General features: G+C 42.0%; 1 protein-coding gene across 1 annotated transcript in view; it reads right to left on the bottom strand.

Moving 5' to 3' along the window:
* TMC1 (transmembrane channel like 1) overlaps positions 1 to 17,650 on the bottom strand; it is a 141,178-nt gene that overhangs the window by 44,619 nt on the left and 78,909 nt on the right. The window contains exons 11-12 of the mRNA XM_061609349.1: positions 10,070 to 10,212; positions 189 to 333 (exon numbers count right to left, since the gene is read on the bottom strand). Coding sequence (XP_061465333.1) covers positions 189 to 333; positions 10,070 to 10,212 — 288 coding nt within the window. The remainder of the gene's footprint in view (positions 1 to 188; positions 334 to 10,069; positions 10,213 to 17,650) is intronic.

A 17,650-nucleotide genomic window follows, 5' to 3' on the forward strand; every position in this document is an offset into this window, starting at 1 on the left:
CCATCTCCCTCGGTACTGGCCACAGCTCCTCAGGGTGTCAGGCAAGGAGGCATCATCAGCCCCATCTGGAGATACCATGGATTAAATCTGGGACTTTCTGCACACAAAACAGATGCTCTGCCACTGAACTACAACTATCTAAAACCCACCGACAAACTGTATTATTGATAACTGACTTTATATATTACCTTAAAGCTCGTCGTTATTGATGCAAATTTGTTATCTGCTGTTTCAGGATTGCCAATCAAGTAATCCCAGCTGGTGAACATTTTCCAGCTGAAGTTGAAACTGTTATCATCTCCGCCACCATCGTCATGTGCATTCTTTGCCATTCTGAAAATGCCAAAAACTTATTTTGATATGCTAAAAATGTAAGGGGAAGAGCTCCTTCCATTCAAAGAAACACCCCTTCCCCCCTCATGCTGGTCATTGACCATAACAATAAAGATATATATACCCCTTCTTCCTACTGCTGCCAGCACGACCAGCCACACTGTTCAGGAAGATTCTGCACCCCTCCAGAGTAGGGAGTTGCAGGGCAAAAGGGGGAATCAACTAAAATAGCCACTTGCCCCTTCCTTTAGTGCCAGCAGAACTCTGCTGAGCTCAACTCTGGATCCAGCCCAACGTATGAAGCAGTCCTGAGCAGAGCTTGGAAAAGTTACTTTTTTGAACTACAGCTCCCATCAGCCCAATCCAGTGGCCATGCTGGCTGAGGCTGATGGGAGTTGTAGTTCAAAAAAGTAACTTTTCCAAGCTCTGCTCCTGAGAATATTTTAGCAGAAGGGGTAGAATAGGGGAAAGTCTAACTTTAGTTTATAAGGGCTGTCAAGTGCTTGAAACATTTTTGTTGATTAAACATCTGCCTTGTTCAATCAATCAATTAAGTTTAATTAAATGTGCATATTGCCAGAATCTCAATATGCAGGTGCCTTTCTGAGAAAATGAAGTATCATTTATAGCTTAACAAACAAAGGTTCCACCAGTGAAAAAAATTAAACTTTCACTGATTAATCTCTAGATTAAACAAATACGAGCTGCTGTCAGTGCTCACTTTCCTGGGAGTGTTTCCTATTGAATAAAGTGGGACTTAATTCTGAGTTATGCCAGGTCAGACTACTAGTCCATCTATTCCACAGTCTACTATTCTGGCCATCAGCAGCTGACCAAGAGCCTCTGGCAAAGTCTTTCCTGTCACTGTAGTTACTGATCTATTTAATTAGAGTTTGTAGGGATTGAACCTGGGAACTTTTCCATACAAACCAGGGGCTCTAATAGTGAGCAACGATCCCTCTAGAATGCATTGGATTGAATCACATAGCCTGCAGCCCTTATATTTATTCAGTGGTCCTGTTCAAACATCATTGAAATTAACTGAGATTGTGAAAGAGAAAGTGGTGTTCCAACATGCAACTTCATAAAATACCCCAGAGAGTCAGCGGCATCAGATGTGTTGCATCATCAGCGTTAGGGCTTCTCCAGATTGGTGTTTTATTGTAGGTATATTCTGCAACATGTTTTTGGCAAAATAATAGTGCATTAGTGGTGGGTTTATTCTGCTTCACGAGTTGTTCTGTGATGCTTTCCCCAATGCTACCAGATTATTGCTGTCCGGAAGGGCTGTAGCACAACAAAAGCTGGAGGGAAAGCAATACCCGAGAACTTTTGTGGTATAAAAAGTTAAGGAATTTCAACACGAAGTTACAGGGCATGCACTGAATGGAAATGAAGCAGACACAACTAGTACTGAAAGTGGGTAGCACATGACCACCATGCATCATGAACACAAACCACTTAGAGGTTTTTTTACAACCAAGCGGTACAAACATTTAAATAAAATAAATAAAAATTAATCAAGAATGCACAATAAAAAGGATGTCTGGAGGGGCCCTTAAGGCCAGCAGGTAATCCTGTCAAAGGGCTCAGAAATGAAAAGATGGGAATGTTGATAATTTATGATTTCTATAAATGTAAAATCAATTTCAGTCTTATTTATCTTTCCCATTCGTTTGCCTTTCCAGCTACTACCAGGAAAAAAAAAACCAGCTCACCAAACAGTTACAGTTGGGGTTTACACTTATCATATTGTCTTCTGTGAAATCATCAACTGACCAAAGAATATAAGAGGATTTGCTCTTAAGGTTACCTCAATATAGATCAAGATTATCTTTTGGCTAGATGGAAATTTAGCACACCAAGTACATGTTCACCCAAGGGTATTCCTTTTATTTTGCCTCCCGGGATTGTGCTGCAAGGATTTTTATTTTTTTTAAAAAATAACTGGGTGACCGGCAGCTACTCAACTATACCTGAGTAGGTATAGGTATATACCACAGTAGTGAAGAAATATTTCAGTGGCTTCCTCATAGTTGTATTTTTTTTAAAAAAAGAGGTAACTTCTGCAATGAAGTCTTTTGTACCTTAATCAAACATACTCTGGAAGTGAAAGGACTGAAATAAATGCCCCCTTTCTTTAGCTTTAGAAGTGAAGGGTCTGGGAAACTTTTTCAGCATTCCCTTCTGGGAAACTTTTCAAGGGTGGCATGCAAGCGGTAGGTGGGGCTATAAAGGGAAAAGTGGGTGGAGCAACAGATATGATTCCTACCTTTACACAGTAGGTTATATTCTAGCCACATGGAAGTCAAAGGTTCCTACACACACATTTCCATCCAGGTAGCAAAAGCCATTCAAGCATTCATTCCAGCTAAGCAAAAGCACTCAAGTAGGGTGTGGGCCCATGAGAGGTGTGGCTTGGAGCAGGACATTGCCTAAGGAGAGTCTCGAGGGCCAGTTAGAGAGAAGCTCCCCACCCATGCTTTCGAACTTGATGTCAGTTGCCTTAACTTTCTCCTGAATTAACTCAGAGGAAGGCAATGGTAAACCACCTCTGAATACTTCTTACCATGAAAACTCTATGAACAGAGTATCCAAAATGCAACACGAGATAGTGCTGGAAGATGAGATCCCCAGGTCAGAAGGCACTCACTGAGCTACTGAGGAAGAACAAAGCACAAGTACAGGCGGGCCCTGTTATACAGCAGGTTCCATTCTGGACTACCGCCATAAAGCGGAAATCGCCGTAAAGTGGAACCCATCGAGAATAATGGGTGCGTAGCGCAAAAATGCCACAAAAATGCCGCAAAATGCTGCAAAAGTGCAAAACTGGCTTTAAAGTGGGGAATTGAACCACCGCATTAGTGGAACGCCAGAAAGCAAAACACTGGTAAGCGGGGCGCTACTGTACAAGTAGCGCTGTGATTAATGATGCAGCTGGGTCAAAGCCGCAAGGAAGCCCAGAGGCTGATGCTCACAGATGCGAAAGGAGAGTACGGAGTTGTACCACACACACAATAGCGTCATGGAATGTGAGAAGCATGAACCAGGGAAGGTTAGAAATGGTCAAGCAAGAAATGGAACATAACATTAAAAAGAGAAGGGAGTAGAAAAAGAGGAAGGCCAAACAAGAGATGGGTTGATTCCATAAAACAAGCCACAGACCTGAACTTGCAAGATCTGAACAGGGTGGTCCATGACAGATGCTATTGGAGGTCGCTGATTCATAGGGTCACCATAAGTCATAATCGACTTGAAGGCACATAACAACAACGTGTCAAGGTATTCCAGAATCATAAGTGAAGAGACTTAACTCTATCCTACCCTTGACCATGTTCATCCTCTGTCTTGGTGGGTACACATGACACGGACACAATATGTAAGAGGAGAGTTAAGTGTGTGCTGGCCGGTGCATGTTCTGCCCCAGTGAGAATGGGACCCATGCACATAGGTAGAGGCACATTTTTATTTATTTATTTATTCTTATTAAATTTATTAGTTGCCGATCTGGCTGGTGTGTAGAGCTTCTCCACATGAATGGGGATCCTGGGCCTATCAGAGTTCCTGTTCCCATGGAGGAGCCCTATGCATGTATAGCCCATTTTCACTGAAGCAAAATATGCAGCTGCCAGGGGGTGTTGCCAGCCAGCATAACCTCCCTTTCCAATTCAATGTGTGAGGGGTATTCATTCCTACATTGATTTGAGCACTAAACAGAGTATGTGGGGGAGGTCATAACCTTATTATTAATCTTCTGTTCCCCACCCCAAAAACCAGCTTCATGATAAAAAAATCCTGAAATAACCCATGAGGTAAAATAACCTCATCATAGAACATAGGAAACTGCCCTATATCATGGACTGCCTTCAAGTCGATCCTGACTTATGGCTACCCTATGAATAGGGTTTTCAAGGTAATAGGTATTCAGAGGGGGTTTACCATTGCCTCCCTCTGAGGCTAGGCCTCCCCAGCTGGCTTGCACAAGCCAGCCCCTTCCTTGTCAGCAACTGCCAGCTGGAGGGGAACTGGGTTCCTTGAGACTATGCAGCTTGCCCATGGCTGCCCAGGTAGCAGGGCAGGTAACCCCTGAGCCACTCGCTGTGAGGGTGATCTTTAGCCCTTGACACCCAGGAGACACAAGCGGGGATTTGAACCCACAGATTCTGGACTCCCAGCCAGGCTGTCCTCAACACTATGCTATACCAAGTCAGTGCCCACACTGGCTGGCAGCAGCTCTCCAGCAGTCTTTCCCCAGCCCTACCTGGAGTTACCTGGGAATGAACCTGGGTCCATTCCAAAACATGTGCTCCGCCGCTTTGCTACAACCTCTTCTCTTATCATGACCAAAGTGACCATGGAACCTGCCCCTGCAGCCTTTAATTCTGTGTATTAATTATGGCTGATATATGGCAACTTCTTGGGAATGGCTTCAGTTGATGCAGCCTGATGACGAGGACAAGGTGCTTCTGATGAAGTGGCCAGCAACATGTCCTCTCGACCCTTGCCCTGCTTGGCTTATTAAAGCTTGCCGAGGGGGTCTGACTGAGTGGATCCAGCGTATGGTCAACGCATCATTGCGAGAGGGAGTGGTTCCAGCCACCTTGAAAGAGGCGGTGATTCGACCACTCCTGAAAAAGCCCACACTGGACCCATTGGTTTCTGACAACTACCGGCTGGTTGCAAATACCCCCTTCTTAGAGAAAGTGATTGAGAAGGTTGTGGCACAGCAACTGCAAGTACTCTTGGATGAAACATATTATCTTGACCCATCCCAGTCTGGGTTCAGGCCTGGTTATGGGACTCAATCGGCCTTGGTCGACCTGATGGATGACCTTTATTGGGAGAAGGACAGGGGGAGTGCGACCCTGTTGTTCTTACTTGATCTCTCAGTGGCTTTTGATACCATTGACCATGGTATCCTTCTGGGCTGACTTGGTGAGATGGGTATTGGAGGCACTGTTTTACAGTGGTTCCGATCCTATCTCCAGGGTCGTTCTCAGAGAATAGCATTGGGTGACTGTCTTTCGGCCCCCTGGCAGTTGTCCCCCATGGTGTTTAACATCTATATGAAGCCCTTGGGAGCAGTCATCAGGAGCTTTGGGGCGATGTGTCAGCAGTATGCTGATGATACCCAGCTCTATTTCTCTGTAACATCTGAATCAGGAGAGGCCGTGTAAGCCATGGACCACTGCCTGGACTCAGTGGTGGGCTGGATGAGGGCCAATAAACTGAGTCTGAATCCTAGCAAGACGGAGGCCGTGTGGGTTGGTGGTTTCCGAGTTTGGATAACTGGTTAGTTGCCTGCTTTGGATGGGGTCATTCTCCCTCTGAAAGAGCAGGTCCGTAGCCTGGGAGTGCTCCTGGATCCATCTTTGTCACTAGAGGCCCAGGTGACCTCAGTGGCTAGGAGTGCCTTTTACCAGCTTCAGCTGGTAAGACAGCTGCGGCCGTTTCTGGAGCGGGATAGCCTGACCACTGTTGTCCATGCACTAGTAACCTCTAGGCTGGATTACTGTAATGCGCTCTATGTGGGGTTGCCCTTGAAGTTAGTCGGGAAGCTGCAGCTGGTGCAAAATGCAACATGTCACCCCGCTGCTGAATGAATTGAACTGGCTGCCCATTTGCTACCGGGCCAAGTTCAAGGTTCTAGTTTTGGTGTACAAAGCCCTATACAGCTCAGGACCAGGATACCTGAAAGACCGTCTTATCCCTTGCATACCCAGTCGATCACTGCGCTCTGCAGTGAGGGTCTCCTGCAGATACCATCTTATCAGGAGGTTCGTTCTGCACGATATAGGAAATAGTCCTTTAGTGTGGCGGCACCTACCCTGTGGAATTCCCTCCCCTTAAATATTAAGCAGGCGGCATCTCTGCTATCTTTTCGGTGCCTTTTGAATACTTTCCTTTTTCAACAAGACTTTTAAGTTGAGACCTATCCCAGTCTGCATCTGTTTAATATGTTTTTTAATAATTTTTAACCCTTTTTAAAAGTTTTTTTTAATGTTTTTAATGCTGTTTTGCTTTAATGTATTTTAAGATCTGTTTTTATGATGTTTTAAAGTGTTTTAGTGCTTTGTTTGCCACCCTGGGCTCCTGCTGGGAGGAAGGGCGGGATAAAAATAAAACAAATAAATACATAATAAATGCAGGTGTCCAGGAAATGTGCCCTGGACTGGGGCACTAAATGCAGCAGAAGGCTGGCACAAAGAACGGAGAAGGTTGACCAAAGACATTTTGGTCCCTGAGGCAAAAGACAAGATGGCACCCCACCACCATTCCAGATACAGAACACCAGATAGACAATTGAATTTTACTTCAGCGCTGGTGAAGGGACAGTGGTCACATCCACACCTTACATTTAAAGTGCTCTTACACCACTTTAACAGTCATAGCTTTCCTCAAAGAATCCTGGGAACTTTAGTTTGTTAAAATTGTGAAGATTTGTTAGGAAATCCCTATTCCCCTCACAGAACTACAATACCCCAAGTTCCCTGGAAAGAGAGATTGATTGTTAATCTACTCTGGCAACTGTAGCTCTGTGAGGGGAAGAGGGGTCTCCTATCAAGTCTCAGCACACTTAACAAATTATAGTTCCAAGGATGCTTTTGGGTAAGCCAGGACTGTTAGTGGTATGATATTGCTTTAAATGGAAGGTGCAGCTCTGAACAGGATCTTACCAATGCACTTGAGGGCAGGAGGCTAATTTATCCCTCAGTATCTGCTGCCTGAGGCAGCTGCCTCACTCAGCCTACTGGTTGGGCTGGCCCTAACATTGTGGTAATGGTGGGGCCAGACTCTGTGCATGATTCTCAAGGAGAAAGGACAAGTAGGGATGATGCTTCCTATAGCAAGGCATTAATTGTTTTTATGCCTGTTGCCACTAATACTTGAAAATAACTGTGCAAGCTCAAAAACCGCTACAATCTTACCATAAATGGAGTGAGAAATGCCAGATGTCCAAGCTGGATTTAGAAAGGGAAGAGTCACCAGAGATCATATCGCAAATGTACGTTGGATAATGGAACGGACCAAGGAATTTCAGAAGAAAATCACCCTGTGCTTTATAGATTACAGCAAAGCATTTGACTATGTGGTAGATCATGAAAAACCATGGAATGCTTTAAAAGAAATGGGGATGCCACAGCATCTGATTGTCCTGATGCGCAACCTATACTCTGGACAAGAGGCTACTGTAAGGACAGAATATGGAGAAACCAATTGGTTCCCAATATAAAAGGGTGTGAGACAGGGGTGTATTTTATCACCCTATTTGTTCAATCTATATGCAGAACATATCATACGGAAAGCGGGATTGGACCAAGAGGAAGGAGGTGTGAAAATTGGAGGGAGAAATATCCATAATTTAAGATATGCAGATGATACCATACTACTAGCAGAAACCAGAAATGATTTGAAACAAATGCTGATGAAAGTTAAAGAGGAAAGCACAAAATCAAGACTACAGCTGAACATCAAGAAGACTAAAGTAATGACAACAGAAGATTTATGTAACTTTAAAGTTGACAATGAGGACATTGAACTTGTCAAGGATTATCGATACCTCGGCACAGTCATTAACCAAAGTGGAGACGATAGTGAAGAAATCAGAAGAAGGCTAGGACCGGGGAGGAGAACTATGAGAGCACTAGAAAAGGTCCTCAAATGTAAAGATGTATCACTGAACACTAAAGTCAGGATCATTCAGATCATGGTATTCCTGATCTCTTTGTATGGATGTGAAAGTTAGATAGTGAAAAAAGTGGATAACAGAAAAATCAACTCATTTGAAATGTGGTGTTGGAGGAGAGCTTTGTGCATACCATGGACTGCAAAAAAGACAAATAATTGGGTGTTAGAACAAATTAAACCAGAACTGTCACTAGAAGCTAAAATCTTGAAACTGAGGTTATCATACTTTGGACACATAATGAGAAGACATGATTCACTAGAAAAGACAATAATGCTGGGAAAAACAGAAGGGCGTAGAAAAGGAGGAAGACCAAACAAGAGATGGATTGATTCCGTAGAGGAAGCCACAGACCTGAATTTACAAGATCTGAATAGGGTGGTTAACAGCAGATGCTGTTGGAGGTCACTGATTCATAGGGTCGCCATAAGTCGTTATCAACTTGAAGACACATAACAACATTGTGACTTCCGCACCTAGATTCCTTACCATATGTTCCTGTTGTCTCCTCTCCACCCCCATGATAGGCCAGATGAAGAAGAATGATTGTAATTTCTGGGCATTACTTGACACTATGCTAGAGATGGAATGCTTTACAAAAACAAACTCAAAAAGTTGTCATTGCTACTCCCTTTGCTACAAGTTTGTTTTACACATCTTAGCTGTATAGAAAATGTGACGCTATTTTAGGCAAGGCTTTCCCCACCACCACCACCACCTCTCTCAGACTGTGAAATTCCTTCTGGTATGAATAACAAATAAATATTAGCTTTAAAATGCTAAATAACAGTAAACTAAGTCAGCTGGAATTTCCCCACTACAACCACAACCAATGCTCATTAATCCTGCTGCTGAAGGTGCGGCACCAGGGAAAATGTATTAAATGCAACCAAATCAGGAAAAGAATCTTCCCCCCACTCCTTCAACAACCTTCTTTTTAGGACTGTCATATGGTGGCTGGATTTAAGCTGATGCTGGGAAATGGTTTGATTTGAATTTTAGTCTTTAGAGAGATTTGATAGGCTCTTTACCAGGGAGGAGTAGGAGGAAAGTCATTTGGAACTAATTTAATGCATTTAGCTTTTCAATAATTGCTAACTGTCAAGAACATTGAGGTTGAGACAGGGGGCTCATTGACACGGGAGCGAACTTCGTAGTAAAGACGCAGCTTTTGCCATCACGATAGATTTGCAAGGTTCACACTTTCTACCTTCAAATCCACTGTTTTCCTTTCACACGAGTAGGAATTCCTCTGTAAAGGTTTAGTATCGCTGTTTCCTTGTGGTCCTGCCCCTAATTTTAAATGTTTACATGCTCCAGAGTATCCATATTGCTAATGGGGGAGGGTTTTTTTGCCAGTTTCATTGTTTCTTGTCAATTACACGCCAGAGGGAGAGAGTGGGGGCGCAAGTGACACGAAGCTGTATGAAACTGAATAGAGGGGGGAGTGAGTGAAAGGCAAAGTAGGCAGCAACTGCCACAGCTTTTGCAGGCAGCAGAGAGAGAGGGAGCTGGCGATGGGGCATAAGACAGCCCACCCACAAAAAAAACATTGAGGCAAAGTTCCTACAGGGAGGAGCGCAGTGAAGCTAAAATGGTTTTTCCTTTCCTTTTCGCATTAGAATTGGATTGGGTTGTTATGGGGAAACTGTGTGTTAGCTGCTGATTGCCTGCAACGTCATGTGAACCATGCAAATTAAATGAGGATGCAAGCAGAACCAATCTCACAGTAAGTGAGCTGTGTGAACGAGCCCAATAAGGACAGAACCTGGGTGGTGTAGCAGTTAGAGTATCCGACTAGGATTGGAGAGTCTTGGTTCAAATTTCCACTTAGCAATGAAGCTTACCTTTGGCTAGTCACCATTTCTCAGCCTAACCTACCTCACAGGGCTGTTACAAAGAAGAAAAATAAGAAGAATCATGTATGCTACTTTGAGTGTCTTGGAAATACAGCAGGATATGAATATAATAAATAATACATGAAAATCTAGGTCAGTCAATGAATGGTTTTTCCCATTCTTTCCTTCCTTAACACCAGAAGACACTTACGTGCGGATGACAACCATGAAACTGTAAGCGATGGTCCCAACTCCAACCAAAAAGTAAGAGAGAGGCATCCGGAACTTCAACCACCCAATTGTTCTCCGGTTATTGTAATAGCCGTAAAAGAGGACAGAATATTGTGCAAAGCCCTGAAAAATCAATAAGAGCAGGCAACAGCTTAGAAATATGATGATGATGATTTATATCCCATCCTTCCTCCCAAAGGATGCCAGGGCTGCAAACAATAAGCAAAAAAACATCAAAAACGTCTTAAAAACAATTCCAATATAGATGTAGACTGTTTAAAAATGAACTAATTTGACTAATTTAGAATTGGGGTCAAAGAGGCTGAATGGAGGGTACAGAATAGGGGGAAGTAAAGAGGCAAGGGGATAGGATGGAAGCAATTTCCTTGTAAACAAGAGTGAAGGGGCAAAGATGAGCAAAGTCCTCACATTAGTTGCCTGCCACACCTTTCCAAACACAACATCTAGTTGATAGTATAGTCTTCCATACTATGAGCATTTTGTGGGGGGGATTCAAACACATACTAAAAGTTTGTTTTTTACAGTTAGAGTGGATCTAAGTACTCTGTCACCCTAGCACAATAAATCCACTTTTTTAAAAAACAGGCTTCTTGCAGTTAGAAAAGCGATGTGGAAATGCACTGAAAAGCGTGGGATGAGCAAACAATTAATGGGAAAACATATAAACACCACCCAAGCAAATCAGCTCAATAAAGACCAGACATAGCTTTGTGCAAACAAATCCGGAAGAATGCTCAATAAACAGGTCATCTGCAACAGCCCTGAATCACGGGATTCTAGAAAAGAAGAACCTTTCTCCCCCAAACCAGACTTTCTGAGATAATAAAAGTGACAGGCAAGTGACATGAAAATGCACAGAAGGTGTGGGGTAACACTTGCATGACTCGGGGCTTGTCCACACCAGAATATACAGTGTGTTTGGAGCTGTTTACTACTGGAATTAGTGGGCAAATAAATGAGGAAATATCTTCAGAGTTTCCCCTGGAAGCAATGCATTGCTTTCCCCCATCCTTTACATGCATGTTACGTGCTTTTTGAGTCCTTTAGGGAACAGAGGGTAAGTCACACCAAATGCTCAGCATCACTAATCGGAAGATGTTCCAAACCAGTGACTCAAAAGAGTAAATCAAGGGCAATTCGTACATTGCAGTTTCCCTGCACACAGATTAGTCTTCATGTAGGAAATAATGTGTAGGTTGTAACACATATTCATGAATTATTATTTTTTTGTCGCGAGTACAGAAATTATCTGCGGTGGCTGCCCCATCCAGGTACACTCCGTATTTCATATGCGACAGGCAGCAGATGCAGTATTTCCTAAATGAAGATTAAGCTCTATATAAGAAATTGTTACATATGCTCTGGGGCTCATTAAATGAACCGGTCACTAGATTTTATATGTGCAGTGGATATAACAGATTAACCCTCTTTGAGATGAAGGCACCCTTGAGTGGTTGTAAATTGCATGATAAAAGAAGATACAGCCTGTGGATGTGTAAGGTCCAAGCCATGGAGGGCTTTATAAGACAAAGACAAAGCTTTGTGTTGTGCCGGAAAAGAAATAGCCATATCAATTACTATAAGTGCTATACCATTCAGATTTTTTAAAAAAATACAAACCTGATTTTATTAAGTTAAATTGCTATTTCTTCCTAAAATTAAGGAAAAGGTTGTAAATGCCTGGTGAGGGCTGACCCAAAAAAAGTGACACAACTGGACAAGGGTTTATTTTAGTTAGAACAAACATCTGTCGCTACTGGAGACCGCTCCTCGATGAGGATCAGATTGCTACAAAGCTTGCAAGTGGCCATAAGGAATTCAAATCAGACACCAGAGTTCAGGGTGTGCCCTTGTAATCTGCCAATGGCCTGCGGATGAATTGGAAAGGGTTTAATTGACTGTTGTAATGCAGAGCGGCTTAGTCCTCTTGCCAGTGAAATACATACAGTATATTCCCTTCCCTTCTGCTGTTGTGCTGCTGGTTATTTCTTAAAAGTAAACCATTAGTAGATTAAAATGTCAATAGGCTAACATCCTTCTGTTTCATTAATCGCAAACCACGCATCTGATGGATTGCGACTGTCGGGCTGCCCAAGATGAGTCACAGTGTTCGCCTGCTAAGCCTCATTTGCAATCTCGGCTGTGGCAAAAATGAAATATTAACACATGACAAGTAAATATGACTAGATTTGTGGTGTGGTTATCAATCTGTTTCCTCAGCTTCATTAGTGCCAACATTGTCTCTGCTGGGGAGTTATGGAACTCTTGAGTGTTTTAATTATTTGCAGAACATTAGTGGTGTGTGAATGGCCCTAAACAATTATTACCCTGGACTCAAAAAAAACACAAAATTGTGTTGTTCATTCTCAATCCTGACCTTCAATTCTCTCCTGACCAGGTTGAGGAAACGGAACTAGATGTGACCTCTTGCATTTAACAAGCAGACTTTAAAATGTATTAAATGTATTTAATGTATTTTAAGATCTGTTTTTATGGTGTTTTACAGTGTTTTTAGCACTTTGTTTGCCACCCTGGGTTCCTGCTGGGAGGAAGGGTGGGATACAAATTAAATAAATAAATAAAAATGCAAATAGCATCTGCTAGTGGGCACTGATCATTCTGGGGATCATAGCAGGTGTAGAGGAGGAATTTAACCTTTTCCTTCCTTGCTGTGGTCCTGAGCAAAACCTGTTGTCTGAAGGTGGTATTTGCTTTGGAGAAAATCTGCATTGACGTCAAGGTGAATTTCATCTCCATGCAAACAGCAGCTCCTGGGGAGGGATTTTCAGCAGGACCATAGTAAGGGAAGAAAGGGACACATTTACACCTCTTGTAACTAGGTAGGAATGGACAGATCTGCCAATTTCAGTTCTCTCTTCTTAAATCCAGTTCTTCACATTTCTGAAGTCATTTGCAATTTTAGGAAAAAAATCTCCATGAAAATTCATCAGCATTTTAGTGCAAATTTCTCCCATTAAACTAGCACACACATTTTTGCAAGCAATGCATTTTGTGTACTACTTTCACTAATATATGAATTCTTATACAGAGTTTCTCCTAATATATGCATTTTTGTATTCATTTGCAGAAGTGTGAATGTCAAAGGACAGCTGTGTTTCAGTTCACATTTGGTTCTCACTGTGCATGCCTGCACTATCATAGACTCCAATGTTAAATTTCTTAAATTAACTAAACATCAGCCGTGCGTTTAAAAACTTTTAAACTGTAGAAGATGAAGGTCAGGGTATGGGGCAAGGTCAGTAATAGGATTACAGGTACTGTGTGAACATGGTTAATTTTTAATTAATTTCAACAAATTATGAGACCACTGACAGAAAAAAGTCCAACAGGAGTCTGGAATTTATTTCTTGTTCTACACTTTGAACTCTCGATTCTCTCTGAGTATTTTGTGTATCACCATGAAAATGTTAAATAAGTGTTTCTGAGTTCAGGACTATACATTTTATAAGATTTTGTTTTGAAATGAGCTTATGGGAAGCAGCTTAATGGCACTTGGGGTATTTTCAAGTTAATGTGGTGGAATGTGAAAAATCCATGCTAGCTACAGTATGCAGCCACTTTTGTGGCTATATAATTGTAATTTTATAATGACAACAAAACAACACAGCATTCAAAGCATCAAATATCAAGATACAAAGATCAAACTACATCAGTAACATAAGGTCAACATAAAACCAGAAAGTTATAAAGCCACACAAAAATGACAACGCAGCAGTAAGGGAACAAATCACTGTTCAATTAAATTAGGTTTTTTAAGTTCTAGTTTTTGTTTTATAAGACTTATTTTGGTTTTTGTCACTATTATCTTTTTTTAAAAAAACAACTCTTCAGTAAAAAATAAATGAGCTCCCAAATATAATTTCAGTAACTACTTTAATAATTAGTTGTTCTGGGGGTGATTAATCTCCATTGCAAATCCATATTTAGATGTTTAAAAAAGAGATGCAGGCTAGATCAACCCCTTGCCAGTGAAGCACACAGGCGACCTCCGCATCTGTATGTTCAGCTGGTGTGTGAAAGGGCTCTACATGCATATTGATATATGCAAACAGTTCTTCTGACTGGATGGTGGATGTCCAACCTGTTCTGAATGGGGTTGCACTCCCCCTGAAGGAGCAGGTTTGTAGCTTGGGGGTTCTCCTAGAACCATCTCTGTCACTTGAGACTCAGGTAGCCTCAGTGGCATGGAGTGCCTTCTACCAACTCCGGTTGGTGGCCCAGCTGTGCCTGTATCTGGACAGGGATAACCTGGCTTCAGTTGTCCATGCTCTGGTAACCTCCAAGTTAGATTACTGCAATGCGCTCTACATGGGGCTGCCTTTGTAGACGGTTCGGAAGCTGCAGCTTGTGCAAAATGCAGCTGCCAGATTAGTAACAGGGACCAGACGGTTCAAACATATAAAACCGATTCTGGCCCGCTTGCATGGGCTGCCTGTATGTTTCCGAGCTCGATTCAAAGTACTGGTTTTAACCTATAAAGCCTTACACAGCTTAGGACCACAATACCTGATGGAACACCTCTCCCGATATGAACCCACCCATACACTATGCTCAACATCTAAGGCCCTCCTCCGGGTGCCTACCCAGAGGAAAGCTGGGAGTCTGGCAACAAGGGAGAGGGCCTTCTCAGTGGTGGCCCCCAAATTATGGAATGATCTCCTTGATGAGGTGCGCCTGGCGCCAACATTGTTATCTTCTCGGCGCCAGGTCAAGACTTTCCTCTTCTCCCAGGCATTTTAGCATGTGTTTTAAAATTGTTTTTAGTTTTTTTAAAAGATTGTGTTTTAAAATTGTTTTTTGTGTTTTAAAATTTGCATATTTGTTTTTATTGTTTTTAATTGCTGTAAATTGCCCAGAGAGCTTTGGCTATGGGGTGGTATATAAATGTAATAAATAAATAATAAACACAGCTCCTCCAGGCAAGGGGGACCCTACCTCAGAGTCCCATCGCAATTTAGTATCTTCTAGGACCTAACAGGTGAATAGATGTGATCTGGTTCCGTTGAGCATCCTTTGCCCCCCCCCATTGTTGTTGCCAGCAGAAATCTCAAAGTGCCTTGAATGCCAATGGCATTTCACCAACTCCCTGTGCCAGGATTCAAACCTACATCTTCTATGTCCCACTGAAATGCTTTGTCCCATGAAGCCAACTGGAACCTGCTGGCCCCTGTGAGTTTCTTGTCCTGGGATAGTGGCTGCCCAGTTTAGTGGAACTATCGGTTTATCCTGTAAATACTTAAAAGATCCATTCAGAAGTCTTCTGTCGAGCAAGCAATATATACATTTTGTTAAATAAACAAATAAAGCAGTGGATATAATTTTCCACATATGCACTTACCAGATTGTGTATGTGCAATGGACCACACTATCACATGTGCAAGGATTCTTTTGTATTCTTTTCTCCAATTGCAATCCTCCCACCCCACCCTACCCTGCCACATCACATATGGTACTTTAAACTTCACTGATGTTACAAAGCAGCTTGTGACACAGTCTACAAGGGGGAGGGGGGAGATAAATTAAAAATGCATGCATAGATCTTGACAAATTCTATCTAAAGCTATGGTTTTCTGCCAATATGGTGTCCTTGGTGGTGTGTGCCTTCGATTAATCCCTGCTTAATGTGCAATTAGGTGCCAATTTTCATGAAATGTTTTTACTTCACAGAGAAACAGATGTAGCAGAGATTACATCAGAATGTGGTTTTTACATGACAGATCTGTGAACAGATTATTACGTTCCTGCCAGCTCCTGCTCCCAGATTGTTCCTGCACTATGGTTTTATTACATTTTGACACACCATTTCTCAGGTATATGCTTTCTTCCACTGAAGGAAAACATTATATAGAAGAAAACTGGCTGTCAGGACGTTGTTCCTGGGCATTACAGTTGGGCTCAATATTTTTTAATCATGAAGAATGAATGAGTGGACTTTCCTCAGGTTCTGCTCTTTTATGTGTCATTCCAGAGTACAGTAGGGCCCCACTCATACGGCGGGTTACATTCCAGACCCCTGCTGTAAAGTGAAAACCGCTGTAAAGCAGAACTCATTGAATAGAATGGCGCGCGATGCCCGAAAACTGCCGTAAAAGCAGAACAAGTGCTGTATGAGTGGGGCTTTAGTCTAATTGCATCTAATTGAGACCGCTGCATTAGTGAAGCGCTGTAAAGCGAAAAGCAAGGCCCTACTGTATGCTCAGCCTTCAAGTTCCTCCAGTTTATTTGTGTCGCCTTTCCCTTTTGCATTATTGATGTACATCTGTGCATTGATAAAAACCCCAAAAGGCAGTCTTGATGTGATCATGCATAGGATTCTATCATATGCTTTTTGTGCAGTACTTTCACTGATGCAGACATGTACTCTTTCACATTGGTAAAATGCCACACAAAGAGAGACTTGGTAAAACCCAATGACCAATCATATTAAGTTTGGGGTTTTGCAATGTATTTTTCTCAATGCACATTGGTAATGTTGGCCAACGGGGAGCATAAGACATGGAAGATCTGAAAGCTGTGATAAACTAGCTCAGTATTGTCTACAGTGACTGACAGTGGCTCTCCAGGGTTTCAGACAGGGAACATTCCCAGTCTTATCTCGAGCTGCCAGTGATTGAACCTGGGACCTTCTTCATGCAAACCAGATGCTATACAACTGAAATTTAATTGCACAACCTGAATTTGCCGGTATGTGATTGAATACTACCTGAACTTGCTGATAGTCTAAAAGCACATCTAGTGCCCCTTCAGAAACAAAACCAGATTACCTGGAATACTAAATGCCAGGGACAAAACTCAGTTGAGGATAATTTTAGCAGCACCCTTTACTGAAGTGATTCCTATCAATATGAGATCTCTTTCATTTTCCTCCATTGTTGCATCATCTGTTCATTTATTTATTTCAACATTTTGATATTATCTTTCAGGACAAGCCCTGCCAAGGAGGCTCACATCATACTAAAATTATAAATTCATCAAAACACAAAACAGCAATCTATACCAAGATATCAAAACATCAAATAATTTCACCCCAGCAGCAGTTTCAAATTGTACATCCACTAAACATATTAAATCAGGCAGCTAAAAATAAGACATTAAAATAACAGCAGTTTAAATACAGAGCACTAAAAGCAGGGCTTGAAACATAAATCCCAGATGGGTTTACAAAACTGGCACAGCAGTCCTAAAGCTGAGTACTCATAAGTCAGTCCCACTGTGTACAATGAGACTTACTCCCAGGTAAGTGCATATAGGATTGCAGCCTCCATGAAACTTGTAAGCATGAGTCTTGAGATGTTAAGGTATGGTGAATTGATCAATAAAATAAATTAATCCAAAAAATTACAATGAAATGAGTTTTGAGAAAATTATGCCACAAAAACAACCTTTAGCTAGCTCATAATTGTGAATAAAGCATCCTACTTGAGTATATTAATCACAGATGCATCATTTGGATTCATCAGCAAGTTGATTCTGAATTCCCAGGAATATGGTAAATGAATATTATTATTATTTGAATACA

Source organism: Rhineura floridana, chromosome 1 (genome assembly GCF_030035675.1).
Source record: "Rhineura floridana isolate rRhiFlo1 chromosome 1, rRhiFlo1.hap2, whole genome shotgun sequence".
NCBI lineage: Eukaryota > Metazoa > Chordata > Lepidosauria > Squamata > Rhineuridae > Rhineura > Rhineura floridana.